The sequence below is a fragment of the Acipenser ruthenus genome, chromosome 38 (genome assembly GCF_902713425.1).
Source record: "Acipenser ruthenus chromosome 38, fAciRut3.2 maternal haplotype, whole genome shotgun sequence".
Lineage (NCBI taxonomy): Eukaryota > Metazoa > Chordata > Actinopteri > Acipenseriformes > Acipenseridae > Acipenser > Acipenser ruthenus.
This window is the reverse complement of record NC_081226.1, coordinates 409,418-422,500: the sequence shown is the minus strand read 5'-3', so window position 1 is coordinate 422,500 and position 13,083 is coordinate 409,418. Positions and strand designations below refer to the sequence as shown.

General features: G+C 45.4%; 2 protein-coding genes across 3 annotated transcripts in view; both read left to right on the top strand.

The window, feature by feature from the left end:
• The window catches only part of LOC117964910 (glyceraldehyde-3-phosphate dehydrogenase 2), a 31,404-nt gene extending 24,778 nt beyond the window's left edge, over positions 1 to 6,626 (top strand). The window contains exons 2-11 of one of the 2 annotated variants that reach the window (XM_059008936.1): positions 974 to 1,034; positions 1,836 to 1,932; positions 2,148 to 2,254; positions 2,665 to 2,755; positions 3,256 to 3,374; positions 3,932 to 4,013; positions 5,070 to 5,221; positions 5,500 to 5,662; positions 6,046 to 6,143; positions 6,277 to 6,626. In XM_059008936.1, the coding sequence (XP_058864919.1) occupies positions 1,006 to 1,034; positions 1,836 to 1,932; positions 2,148 to 2,254; positions 2,665 to 2,755; positions 3,256 to 3,374; positions 3,932 to 4,013; positions 5,070 to 5,221; positions 5,500 to 5,662; positions 6,046 to 6,143; positions 6,277 to 6,346 (1,008 nt within the window). In that variant the 5' untranslated portion in view covers positions 974 to 1,005 and the 3' untranslated portion in view covers positions 6,347 to 6,626. The remainder of the gene's footprint in view (positions 1 to 973; positions 1,035 to 1,835; positions 1,933 to 2,147; positions 2,255 to 2,664; positions 2,756 to 3,255; positions 3,375 to 3,931; positions 4,014 to 5,069; positions 5,222 to 5,499; positions 5,663 to 6,045; positions 6,144 to 6,276) is intronic. The other variant, XM_034909697.2, reaches the window with a different exon arrangement.
• Positions 6,627 to 8,445: 1,819 nt separating this feature from the next.
• Positions 8,446 to 12,978, top strand: LOC117434017 (BOS complex subunit TMEM147). Its single transcript, XM_059008942.1, has 7 exons — positions 8,446 to 9,059; positions 9,784 to 9,853; positions 10,274 to 10,339; positions 10,827 to 10,963; positions 11,276 to 11,360; positions 12,153 to 12,274; positions 12,623 to 12,978. Exons 1-7 carry the CDS (start codon positions 8,983 to 8,985, stop codon positions 12,741 to 12,743), a joined length of 678 nt encoding a protein of 225 aa, XP_058864925.1. The 5' UTR covers positions 8,446 to 8,982; the 3' UTR covers positions 12,744 to 12,978.
• Positions 12,979 to 13,083: the final 105 nt, after the last annotated feature.

Below are 13,083 nucleotides of genomic sequence, written 5' to 3'. Positions count from 1 at the left end.
GCAGCGTGGCATTCACCTGCATGCATTATTTTTCTGCATTGCACAAGTTGCATGTCGCAATGCAGAAGTGCAGCTTCAGTCAGAGGTTTTGCATCCCCTAATGTTTTGCATCATGTTTGGATTTCGAAATGTCACATTTTTCAACTGTCAGTTTAAGTAGTATCTGGTTAAAGAAAAGGGTTTGTAACCAGGAGGTCCCCGGTTCAAATCCCACCTCAGCCACTGACTCATTGTGTGACCCTGAGCAAGTCACTGAACCTCCTTGTGCTTCGTCTTTTGGGTGAGACGTAGTTGTAAGTGACTCTGCAGCTGATGCATAGTTCACACACCCTAGTCTCTGTAAGTCGCCTTGGATAAAGGCGTCTGCTAAATAAATTCCAGCAGGTTTCATTCATGAAGCCAAGTCTGTTTGTTCTGTAGAGGGTGATACAAGCAGGGCTGTGCAGTGAATTGGAAATGGCTGAAATTGCTGGCAGGACTCGGAAGTTCTCTTGCTCAAAATGGCTCCTTTTTCTCGTTGCGCATTCCTGTCTCGGTTTTTATAGAGACGGGAAACTGGAACAGTTATTTTATTTGCAGACCTCATCGCCCTCCTTTCCTTTCCAGCAGCCTGACTGGTGCGAGACAGAGAGGGACACACAATGAATCAGCGACTCAGAAAATTAAAGAGGACAGGAAATGGATCCGGGATTAATTCCGCGGCAGTGAATCCCAGACATGAAATCATGGGATTGCGCAGGGAGGGAGGGAGGGAGGGAGGGGGGGGAGACAGACCAGAGCTGTGACATATCTGTCCCCCCTCCCTCCCTCCCTCCCACACCCACACGGCTAGGTAGTGCAGTATTTGAACCCCTAACTGACTTCTCTCTCTTGTTTTAGGAAGAGGATCCTCGATTAGATTTGCCACAGTGAGCCCAGGCTGAACAAACCGCCTGGCATGGCTTCCATCCTAACTGTCCTTCTTTCTCTCCGCAGCCGCGACACTACACCCTGCTCGCTGTCAACATGTCGGACTTCGCGGTTGGAATTAACGGGTCAGTATTGTGTTCCAGACCTGCAGAGCGCAGCGAGAGGAGACGGGGGATTTGATTTCTACTGCATTAGGGCTGTACTGAACATCTTAACAGAACAGCTTAACAGAAATACTGAAATCAAGAACAGCTGCTGCAAGCGATTACTCCCAAAATGGATTCTGCATTTTCTTCTGTTTTCTTTTTGTCTTCTGATTTATTATTATTAATAATAATAATAATAATAATAATAATAATAATAATAATAATAATAATAATAATAAATAATAATATTTAATATTACATGGGGTTTAGTAGTGGGGTTAATTGAATGAATGAAATACAGTTTGCGTTAACCCTTTCAGTCCTGAATTATTTTTAGCTGTAGAATAAAACTCCTTTTATTGAGTAGACATGAGAAACGGACACAAACAATCAATTTTCTTGCCTGTATTTCTGCCCCACCTCTGAGTCCCGTGAGGCTCCAGTGTGATTGCTGACGGCGTGCGTTAGCATGCGGACTGAAAGGGTTCAGCTGGGATCTCAACGGAGAGAGATAGTTTCGTCTGAATGCAGTCTGTCTGGGTATCTGCCACTGCAAACCCTACAGCGAAGGCTAAACGCGATTTGTGCAACAGCAGGACGTGGCTTCAGGCGCTTTTGAAAAAAAAAGTCCTGACTGCTTCAGTTTATAGTGAACGCATTGCACTGAAGTGTAAAGAGAAATTAATTATGAAGCAAGAGAGAATACAGAAATGGTAATGAAGCTCTCTCTCTCTCTCTCTCTCTCTCTCTCTCTCTCTCTCTCTCTCTCTCTCTCTTCAGGTTTGGCCGTATCGGTCGTTTGGTGCTGAGAGCCTGCCTAGAGAAAGGAATCAAAGTGGCAGCGATCAACGACCCCTTCATCGACCTGCAGTACATGGTACATGAACTCTGAAAGACCTTGACAAATTATTACACCCGTCCACCTGAACACACAGTTAGATGAAGGAAGCTCATTGAGAGCTCCAGCTGGAACAGAAGTCCAGCAGACGCCACGTCCCTCGAGGGCTGGAGTCTGACACCCCTGGGGCGGAGGGTTTGGGTCGTGTGTGTGAATGTGACCTCGCTGACCCCCTTCTCTCTCCCTCTCTCCAGGTGTACATGTTTAAGTATGACTCCACTCATGGCCGCTACTCTGGAGATGTGAGGGCTGAGGATGGCAAACTCATTGTGGACGAGCACACCATCTCTGTGTTCCAGTGGTAGGTCCTGTTTCTCTGGCTGCTGAGGGGGTTCCAGTAAAGGGTTCTCGTCCGCGTTTCTCAAAACATTTCTACCCGTATCTGAAAACTGTTGAGCAGGGTCGGGGGACAATCCCTGTTTAAAATCTCAACTCCATTCCTTTATAGTCCATTCCAGCGCATCATCTGTTAAAATGGAGCTCCTCGCAGAGGCAACAAATTCACTTCAATTGAAGAAACTGCAGAAACATACTGTGGTATACTTTTATAAGGGTCGCTATACCAGTAGTGTAATTGTACTATGAGAAGTTTCCTGGCTGTGTTATACTTTATAATCTCTCTCTCTCTCTCTCTCTCTCTCTCTCTCTCTCTCTCTCTCTCTCTCTCTCTCTCTCTCTCTCTCTCTCTCTCTCTCTCTCTCTCTCTCTCAGTATGAAGCCGTCTGAGATTCCCTGGGGAGATTCTGGTGCTCTGTACGTTGTGGAGTCCACTGGAGTCTTCCTCTCCATAGATAAAGCTTCTGTGAGTACTGGAAACACTCTCTCACTCTCTCTCTCTCTCACACACACACACACTAACAAAAGCGCACTCAGAACAGAGCCAGTTCAGCTGACCTGAGGGCCAACTTTGGCCAAAATTGGCCCATCCGTTCCTGGTCTAAATTGTTCAATTAAACCAATTAATTAAAAACCTCCATCTCGTTTTATCTGACCGTGGAGTGGAATGGCGCTCCAGGATTGATTGATTGGACACTCCTGCCTTATTCCTCAATCAAACCCGCTGCTTGACCACTTTTCTCTCGGCTCCTATTGCAATACTAACATGTCATTGTAGAAACAACTTCATGCAATCTTGTTGCATCTTGGTTCATGTTGTATTTTTGCACTTACTGTCTGCTTCACTGTATATAAATACTGCGCTTGCATTGTAACCCTGTACTGCCCTGCGACACCTGCAAGTCACCTTAGATAAAAAGGTAGCTGCCAAATAACTAAACATGTGATTCTGTCGCCCTTCCCCAGGCTCACCTGCAGGGCGGCGCTAAGAGGGTGGTGGTGTCGGCCCCCTCCCCAGACGCCCCCATGTTCGTGATGGGAGTGAACGAGGACAAGTACGACCCCTCCAGCATGACCATCGTCAGGTGAGCAAAAAAAACACACATGAACCAAACCCTGCAGCGCTCAAGAGCTTGTACAGCTACGGGCACAAGCAGCGCCCCCTATAGACTGAACACGTGGGGCTTCCGGTAGACTGATTTTATTTGCGATTTCTAATTTTGTAGTTCTCTTTTGATTTGCACGATGTTAAATAAAATATCTAAATTATGTTCATATGTTTAGGTTTTTTTTTCTTTTAAATGATGCAAATCTTTTGGCCATAGCTGTAATATTTAATTTAAAAAAAATACACATCTTTTAGAGTGAAAAAAAAAAAGCTGCACACATCTATATTTAAGAGAATTCTGATCAGCGGTTAAAATATTTATCTCCGACACTCCTTAAGGAATAAACTCCTGGAACAAAGTCTTGATCGGACAGGCAGTTGAGTTTTTGCAGTAAGACTGGCCGTGAGGGACAGTTAAAACAGAAGCAGTTTTTAAAGCTAGCTGGTTGCATTTGATTGTTGGTGAAACAAGAACAGGAAACCGCTGCTTGGGAGAGGAAACTGATCTTCAACGTCTTTCCCTTGTTTCCATAGCAACGCCTCCTGCACCACCAACTGCCTGGCTCCCCTCGCCAAAGTCATCCACGACAACTTCGGAATCAGTGAGGCTCTCATGGTCAGTGCTGCTGCACGAAACGCTGGGCTGAGGAATGTTTTGCTCCCTGTGTTTTGTCTCTGTATTGCATGGCACCTTGTTGACCAGGAATCTTTAAAAAAAAATATATATCTATTATAATCGCCACCGGGGACGTTCCTGGTGAAATTTAATAATTAAATACTTGTCTGAGGAAGCAGAGGTGGATAGGTGTTGAGTTCACTGTGTTACCTGGGCAGGTGAGTGCAGAATTCTAGATCAGCTCATTATTATTATTATTATTATTATTATTATTATTATTATTATTATTTATTTCTTAGCTGACGCCCTTATCCAGGGCGACTTACAATTGTTACAAGATATCACATTATACATTATTTCACATTATACAGATATTACATTATTTTTACATACAATTACCCATTTTTACAGTTGGGTTTTTACTGGAGCAATCTAGGTAAACTACCTTGCTCAAGGGTACAGCAGCAGTGTCCCCCACCTGGGATTGAACCCACGACCCTCCGGTCCAGAGCCCTAACCACTACTCCACACTGCTGCCTCATATGTCATGTGTATCTGTTCGGGCCCTGCAGAAACTCCTTCTCATGCTCCGAATTGTCTTTTAAGAAGTATTTATCAACCGGTATCTAACTCAGTAAACGTTTAATTAACCCTTTCATTAATTCACTCGCGTTTTACAATTTAGCAGTACCAGTTAAATACCAAGCAATGTTAAAAATAAATAAATACTCTTCCAGATGACTTTTAAAACGCTCGGCGCAGAGGTTCAATGGACCTTGAGTGGGACTTGATTGTAAAGGTGAGGGAAGGACAGCTTTTCACTTTCTTGAAACCCAGACCTTCATCAACGGATTTATTGAATATCTGCCGACCCAAATACTTCTTTTAAAGGCAATTCTAAGTAAGAGTTTCTGCCCGCTCCTAATAAGGGACGTCGCTTTGCAGCAGCCAGAAACCTCGCCCCGAACTGGGCAAGGCGACGTCTCTTATGCACAAGAGATAATGCAGTGATCTATAATCGCAAATCTCCTTTGTCCCCCCCTGCCACGCTTCCAGACCACTGTCCACGCCTACACGGCCACCCAGAAGACAGTGGACGGTCCCTCTGCCAAGGCCTGGCGTGACGGGAGAGGCGCCCACCAGAACATCATCCCGGCGTCCACCGGCGCCGCCAAGGCCGTGGGCAAAGTCATCCCTGAGCTGAACGGGTACGTGCCAGCAGGGCGCGCCCCCTGGGCTCTCTGCTGATTGGATCGGCTTGCAGTTGCCATGGGAACAGTTTCATTGCGCGTTACTCCTAATGCTGCTTGATCAGTCTTTACTGTTTTATAAGGTACAGGTAGAGTTTGGGACTGTGTAACAAAGTTTATGGGATACAGGTAGAGTTTGGGGGTGGGAAACAAAATTATTAATAACCAGGTAGAAACGATCCTGATAATCCCCGGATGTTTTCCAATAAATGCCGCGGATCCCTCTCCTTTCCCAGGAAGCTGACCGGCATGGCGTTCCGAGTGCCGGTGGCCGACGTCTCGGTGGTTGATCTGACCTGCCGCCTGACCCGCCCCGCCAGCTACGCAGAGATCAAGGAGGCGGTGAAGAAGGCGTCTGAGGGGCCGCTGAAGGGGATCCTGGGATACACCGAGGACGCGGTAAGAGGGGGGGCCCTGACGTTGCAATGCTTCCCCATGCTTTACCATACCTCTCTGTGCTTTACAATGCTTCCCTATGCTTTACCACACCTCTCTGTGCTTTACAATGCTTCCCTATGCTTTACCAGACCTCTCTGTGCTTTACAATGCTTCCCAATGCTTTACCAAACCTCTCTGCTTTACAATGCTTCCCTATGCTTTACCAGACCTCTCTGTGCTTTACAATGCTTCCCTGTGCTTTACCAGACCTCTCTGTGCTTTACAATGCATCCCTGTGCTTTACCAGACCTCTCTGCGCTTTCAAATGCTTCCCTATGCTTTACCACACCTCTCTGTGCTGTACAATGCTTCCCTGTGCTTTACCACACCTCTCTTCTCTCCAGGTCGTCTCGACTGACTTCACAGGAGACACGCATTCCTCCATCTTCGACGCCGGCGCTGGCATCTCCCTCAACGACAACTTCGTCAAACTCATCTCCTGGTAAGGAGCTCCAGTCTCATCCTGGGACTTTCTTCAGCGTACTACAGTTTCACCTTTTTTTTTATTTAAATGTCAGTGTTTAACAGAACGTCTCTCTTTCCTCCTCCTCCTCCTCCTCTCGATCTCCCCGCAGGTACGATAATGAGTACGGCTACAGCACCCGCGTGGCTGACCTGCTGAGCTACATGCACTCCAAGGAGTAGCGTCCCGTTCCACTGGGGAGAGGACCGGATCAGCTCCGGACCGCACCGCTCCGCTCCGTCACTTTAGTTCTGCCGTGAGGCCAGTCGCTTCCCAGGCCTCGCCCCCTCTCTCCCTCTAGGGGGCGCTGTTTCTGCGTAGTTCGTGTGTTGAGTGTTGGAGTCCCGTCTGGCCGCACCCTGTAACTCACCCAGGAAATCTAGTCACTACTGCTTGGTGTAGTCCTTCCTTTGGGTTTGTCTTGTTGTTGGTGTTCAAAATAATAAAGAGATCTTAACAGAACACGCGTGTCTCTCTGTGTGTGTGTGTGCCTGCCTGTGTGTGTGCCTCGGAGGTCAAAATCCTTCATGCGTTTCGAAGGTCACTGACGGTTTCGGATTACTACGGAGCTGAGTGACACGTCTGGGTTGGAACACATCGCACGACCGGCTGCTGTTGTATACAGATACTACAGGATGAGTCGACAGGGATTGGGTCATTCTTGGAGCCAAAACAAAATAACTTCCTTTTTTTTTTTTTAAGTGATTATCTCTTCCACAGTTGAGGACAGCATGTGTGGTGGTTCTTTTGAAGCAAAAAGGTTAAGACTTTTGATTTTATATTTAAGAAGCTTTGGGCTATCCTTTTATAAAAGCACACAGTAGCAACGAGTAATAAAGCACAGAGAGGTCTGGTAAAGCATAGGGAAGCATTGTAAAGCACAGAGAGGTCTGGTAAAGCATAGGGAAGCATTGTAAAGCACAGAGAGGTCTGGTAAAGCATAGGGAAGCATTGTAAAGCACAGAGAGGTCTGGTAAAGCATAGGGAAGCATTGTAAAGCACAGAGAGGTCTGGTAAAGCATAGGGAAGCATTGTAAAGCACAGAGATGTGTGGTAAAGCATAGGGAAGCATTGTAAAGCACAGAGAGGTCTGGTAAAGCATAGGGAAGCATTGTAAAGCACAGAGAGGTCTGGTAAAGCATAGGGAAGCATTGTAAAGCACAGAGAGGTCTGGTAAAGCATAGGGAAGCATTGTAAAGCACAGAGAGGTCTGGTAAAGCATAGGGAAGCATTGTAAAGCACAGAGAGGTCTGGTAAAGCATAGGGAAGCATTGTAAAGCACAGAGAGGTCTGGTAAAGCATAGGGAAGCATTGTAAAGCACAGAGAGGTCTGGTAAAGCATAGGGAAGCATTGTAAAGCACAGAGAGGTGTGGTAAAACATTAGGAAGCATTGTAAAGCACAGAGAGGTCTGGTAAAGCATAGGGAAGCATTGTAAAGCACAGAGAGGTCTGGTAAAGCATAGGGAAGCATTGTAAAGCACAGAGGTGTGGTAAAGCATATGGAAGCATTGTAAAGCACAGAGAGGTCTGGTAAAGCACAGGGAAGCATTGTAAAGCACAGAGAGGTATGGTAAAGCATAGGGAAGCATTGTAAAGCACAGAGAGGTCTGGTAAAGCATAGGGAAGCATTGTAAAGCACAGAGAGGTCTGGTAAAGCATAGGGAAGCATTGTAAAGCACAGAGAGGTCTGGTAAAGCATAGGGAAGCATTGTAAAGCACAGAGAGGTATGGTAAAGCATAGGGAAGCATTGTAAAGCACAGAGAGGTCTGGTAAAGCATAGGGAAGCATTGTAAAGCACAGAGAGGTCTGGTAAAGCATAGGGAAGCATTGTAAAGCACAGAGAGGTCTGGTAAAGCATAGGGAAGCATTGTAAAGCACAGAGAGGTGTGGTAAAACATTAGGAAGCATTGTAAAGCACAGAGAGGTCTGGCAAAGCATAGGGAAGTATTGTAAAGCACACTTGAATTACACATAATTGAATGCGATTTTATAAAACAGAAATGTGTATCTGGTATTTTGGGTGGTTGAGCGATTCTCAAAGTGTGCTTTTTTTTTTTTTTTTTTTTTACTTTCCCACCAATAAACAAAAAAATAAATAAAACTTTTAAAACGTTGGTTTGCTGGAATAGTGTAATAGTTGATGGACGTAATTGAATACCTTCTTTATATGCTATGAATACTAAAATAATTAAAACAATGATATTGTGTCGAATGAGGGGGAAAAAACACAATGCTTTCCTACGGAACCCAATCGCGTGTGTCTGTGTTTCCCCTACCAGCTTCCGGAATGATAAGAGAGTAGGACCAAGTTCCGGTGTGTTCCTCGGTCATGCAAGGATCCATTGAATCTCAAACCGAGGAGCGTTTATTATTATTACAGAGTTACTCAGTCGTTTATAAATTAAATTAATCTACGTTAATGTTCGTCTAACACAATAAATAATATAGGAACAAGGAAGACCCGTGAATACAGACAGTTACAGGAGATTTGGGATTTCATTTTCATAACGCTGTGGCATTATCTTACTTGGATAGAAAACAATCTGATTTATTTTACGGTTTAGACCTCTGACATTTGAAAACAAGACAGTGTACGTGTCGCGTTGTCTTTTCACTATATCGTTAATTACGTTATCTACAGTTTGCAGTATTAATACGATTTATATACACAACCGCCGTGGCGATATAGCTTATACAGCTTACGACAATATTCTCCATCGAGCTGTTTTCATTTATCATTGTAAATTCGTGTCAGATGCAAAATTTAACGAGTTAACTTCAAGCACTCCGATACCAATAATAATAATAATCCGAAAATGACGCTGTTTCATTTTGGAAACTGCCTTGCTCTGGCATACTTTCCCTATTTCATCACCTACAAATGCAGCGGGCTGTGAGTACCCGTTTCATTTCAATTTCAAATTTCGTGCTGTTTGGTTAAGACCACTTGGAAATGATTGAATTAAAAAAAAAAAAAATTAAAAACAGAGGAACTGCCCTCCAACCCTGATTAAGTGCCCTGTAATTAAACATCTTGAATAATGTTTTGTTTTGTAACGGCTTAACAAAACAGCGACTTCGGTTGAAGTGAATTTCCTGACACTGCGCGGAGCTCCGTTTTAACCGAATGCTGCTAATTGCAATTTTTGCTCGGTGACGAGTCTCACTTTTCTCAGGCTCACTAGCTGTTGTCTAAATGTCAGGTTTTTCCATCTGATTCGTATGATTCTGTATGACGTATAATTCACAATGTCGAGAATTGACATCCTAGCCTTGTATTTAATGTAATTAATATTATTATTATTATTTATTTCTTAGCAGACGCCCTTATCCAGGGCGACTTACAATTGTTACAAGATATCACATTATTTTCACATACAATTACCCATTTATACAGTTGGGTTTTTACTGGAGCAATCTAGGTAAAGTACCTTGCTCAAGGGTACAGCAGCAGTGTCCCCGACCGGGGATTGAACCCACAACCCTCCGGTCAAGAGTCCAGAGCCCTAACCACTACTCCACAATATGCCTGTATTTAATGTATTTTCATTGTTTTCTACTGCTTGTATTTAACATACTATGCCCTGTATCTCACTGTATTTAATGTATCTCTGCAGATCAGAATACAATGCGTCCTGGAGGTGTGTTCAAGCAGGTGCCACGTACCTTTTCGTCCAGCTCTGTAAGGTAGGAAGCATTGCAAATACCTCCTGTACTTTTTAAACAGGCAAAATCCTATGGTAATAATGTACCCTACACTGTACAGGGCTGGGAATAAGACTCCCATTGCATAGCAAGTTGAGCCATTCCTGGTTTTGCTATGAGTTTAGTAAGACACACCTGAGCTTGTTACCTGCACGCAGTGGTTACCCAGAATCGTAGTAAAACCTGGAGTGGTTGAAACTGCTATGCAGTAGGAGTCTTATTTCCATCCCTGCCTGTACAATACACGAGGAACAAGACAGGCATCACAGGGATGTTCTCTGCAAACAGCATATTGGCAGCTAACAATTGAGAGGAGTGTTTTTCTAGTGTTAAGTGTTGGTGAGTAATCCGTGTCCTGTCTGTCTGTCTGTCTGTCTGTCTGTCTGTCTTGTCTCTTCACAGATGCTGTTTCTGGCCACTTTCTTCCCGACGTGGGAGGGAGGCTCTGGGGTTTATGATTACGTTGGCGTGAGTGTTCTGTTTAAACAGCCTCAAATGTTATTTGATATTCGTACAACTTTGTGTCTCGCCTGAAACGTTTTTACATATGTGCTCGGGGGAGCTCTGAACCCCAGGACTGGGTGCAGCAGCAGCAGCAGCAGGGCTAGTGTGAGTTTCTAACCCTGCTCAAACTCCTGGCTCCTGATCATTTCAATATTAATAATAATACTAGACTTCACTGAGGGGAGCTCTGAACCCCAGGACTGGGTGCAGCAGCAGCAGCAGCAGCAGCAGCAGGGCTAGTGTGAGTTTGTAACCCTGCTCAAACTCCTGGCTCCTGATCATTTCAATATTAATAATAATAGACTTCATTGAGGGGAGCTCTGAACCCCAGGACTGGGTGCAGCAGCAGCAGCAGCAGCAGCAGGGCTAGTGTGAGTTTCTAACCCCAGTAATCCCATGATCGTGCCTTATTGCTCCCTCATGCTCACCCCTCTCTCCTCTCTTTCTCCAGGAGTTCATGAAGGCCACAGTGGACCTGGCTGATCTGCTGGGGCTGCACCTGGTCATGTCCTGGAACGCTGGCAAGGGAGAGTACAAGATCATGGTGGCGGCGATGGGCTGGTCCACTGCGGAGCTCGTCATGTCCAGGTGCTGTGAGGAGCCGGTCCGGAATACACAATACAGACCGCCGCGGAGAACTGCACTCCCCTTATCAGGAGTTAGATTGCACCTGTACAGCTGCATCACCCTCTATAGAATGAACTCGCTCCATCAAGTCGAATGAAACCTGCTAGAATATTGTTACGTTAACATATTGAATTATATATTATTTATATGATATATTTTTTTTAATTGTCAGTCCTTAAATTCTAGGTGACGCAAACCTTCTGGCCATAGCTGTAGCCAGAGAGAGCGAGCGCGCTGTCTCATCCTTCCCTTCTCCCCTCTCCTGTCTCTCAGGTGCATTCCTCTGTGGGTAGGAGCACGCGGGATCGAGTTTGATTGGAGGTACATTCAGATGAGCTTCGACTCCAACATCAGTCTGGTATGTCTCCCCGTTTCGTCTAATCAAATGCAAACTGTTTATCCTGTCTGAATTGAAACCCAGGCAACCGCAGGTTCACATACACTGTCAAAAAAAAAAATCAGGGATGGAAGTAAGACTCCCGCTGCACAGCAGTGTGATCCATTCCTGGTTTCACTAGGAGTTTAATAGTAAGACACACCTGCGCTTGTTGCCTAGACACACTGGGGGCTGATCAAGCTGCTAGTAAAACCTGGACTGGATCACACTGCTGTGCAGTAAAATATTTTTTAGTTTTTCTTCACCCCCCTTCTCTCTCTGCCAGCTCGCTAGAATACTTGTCTCTGATTTTCTCTGTGCTTTTGTACAGCAGGAAGGTGAAAGTGGGTCTGTGATTCAGTCACTCGTCTGTCTGTCTGTCTAGGTTACAGAGTCAAGTGTCTCCTCGCTTGCAGTCTAATCTCTCTCTCTGTATCTCTCTCTCTCTCTCTGTATCTCTGTCTCTCTCTGTATCTCTCTCTGTCTATCTTTCTTTCTCTCTCTCTCTGTATCTCTCTCCCTCACTCTCTCTGTGTATCTCTCTCCCTCTCTCTTGCTCTCTCCCTCCCTCTCTCTCTCTGTCTCCCTCTCTCTCTCTCTCTCTTGCTCTCGCTCTCTCTCTGTCTCCCTCTCTCGCTCTCCCTCTCTCTCTCTGTCTCCCTCTCGCTCTCTCTCTCTCTCTCTCTGTCTGTCTGTATCTCCCTCTCTCTCTCTCTCCCTCCTCTCTCTCTCTCTCTCCCTCCTCTCTCTCTCTCTCTCTCTCTCTCTCTGCAGGTTCACTATGTTGCCATGGCGTCTCTGGTGTGGATGTTCACACGCTATGACCTGCCCAAGAGTTTCCGGTTGCCTGTGACGGTGCTGCTGGGGGTCTGTGTGTACAAGGCGTTCCTCATGGAGTGAGTGAGGGGCTGGGGGGGAGCTGGGGGGGGGGGCTCAGGAATCCACACTGCCAACAGTCTCCAGTACACCGAAACCTCGATTATCCAAACAGGAAGTAAATTAACATCAATAAATGATAACAATAAAACAATTGACCAAAAAAAAAACAGGAAAATGAATAAACGATAAAAACACAAGATGCCAACTACATACAAGTAATTGTTTGATCTTGACTTTAAAAATGTGTTGACCGAAGCAGCATCTCTAATACAAAAAAGCTGATCCAGCTGGCTGCCCTGAAAGTGTGCAGAGGTTTACATGGGACAGAATGTGGCTGATGCTGTTTTCATCTCCTGTCCCGGCAGGCTGTTTGTTCACATGTTTCTGCTGGGCAGCTGGACGGCTCTGCTTGTGAAAGGAGTGCTGACTGGAGCCATCTCTCTGTGCTCTCTCTTCCTGTTCGTCACCCTGGTGCACAGCAACTGAGCTCCCCTATCTCCCCCTGCACCTCCGGGCTGCAGTACCTCCACACACCACAGGGGGGAGACAGAGCGACAGGGAGAGAAAATCTCATCGTTACCGGAGAGCTGTTGAAGGCGCGACACCCGTTTCTTCATGATCTGTATTTTTTTTTTTAAATCATGTTTAATTGTAAAAAAAAAAAAAAAAGCAAAAATTGTCTGAGCTTTAAATTAAATAAAATTCTTGTTAATTCAAAAAAGGATTCTAGCTTGCTTTATTTCTGCCACGTAATCATTCAGTCAAGCGATTCTGCTGGAGGAGGTCCTTGGCAAGATTCACCGCTGCTGGGCCGGTGGTCCTCTCA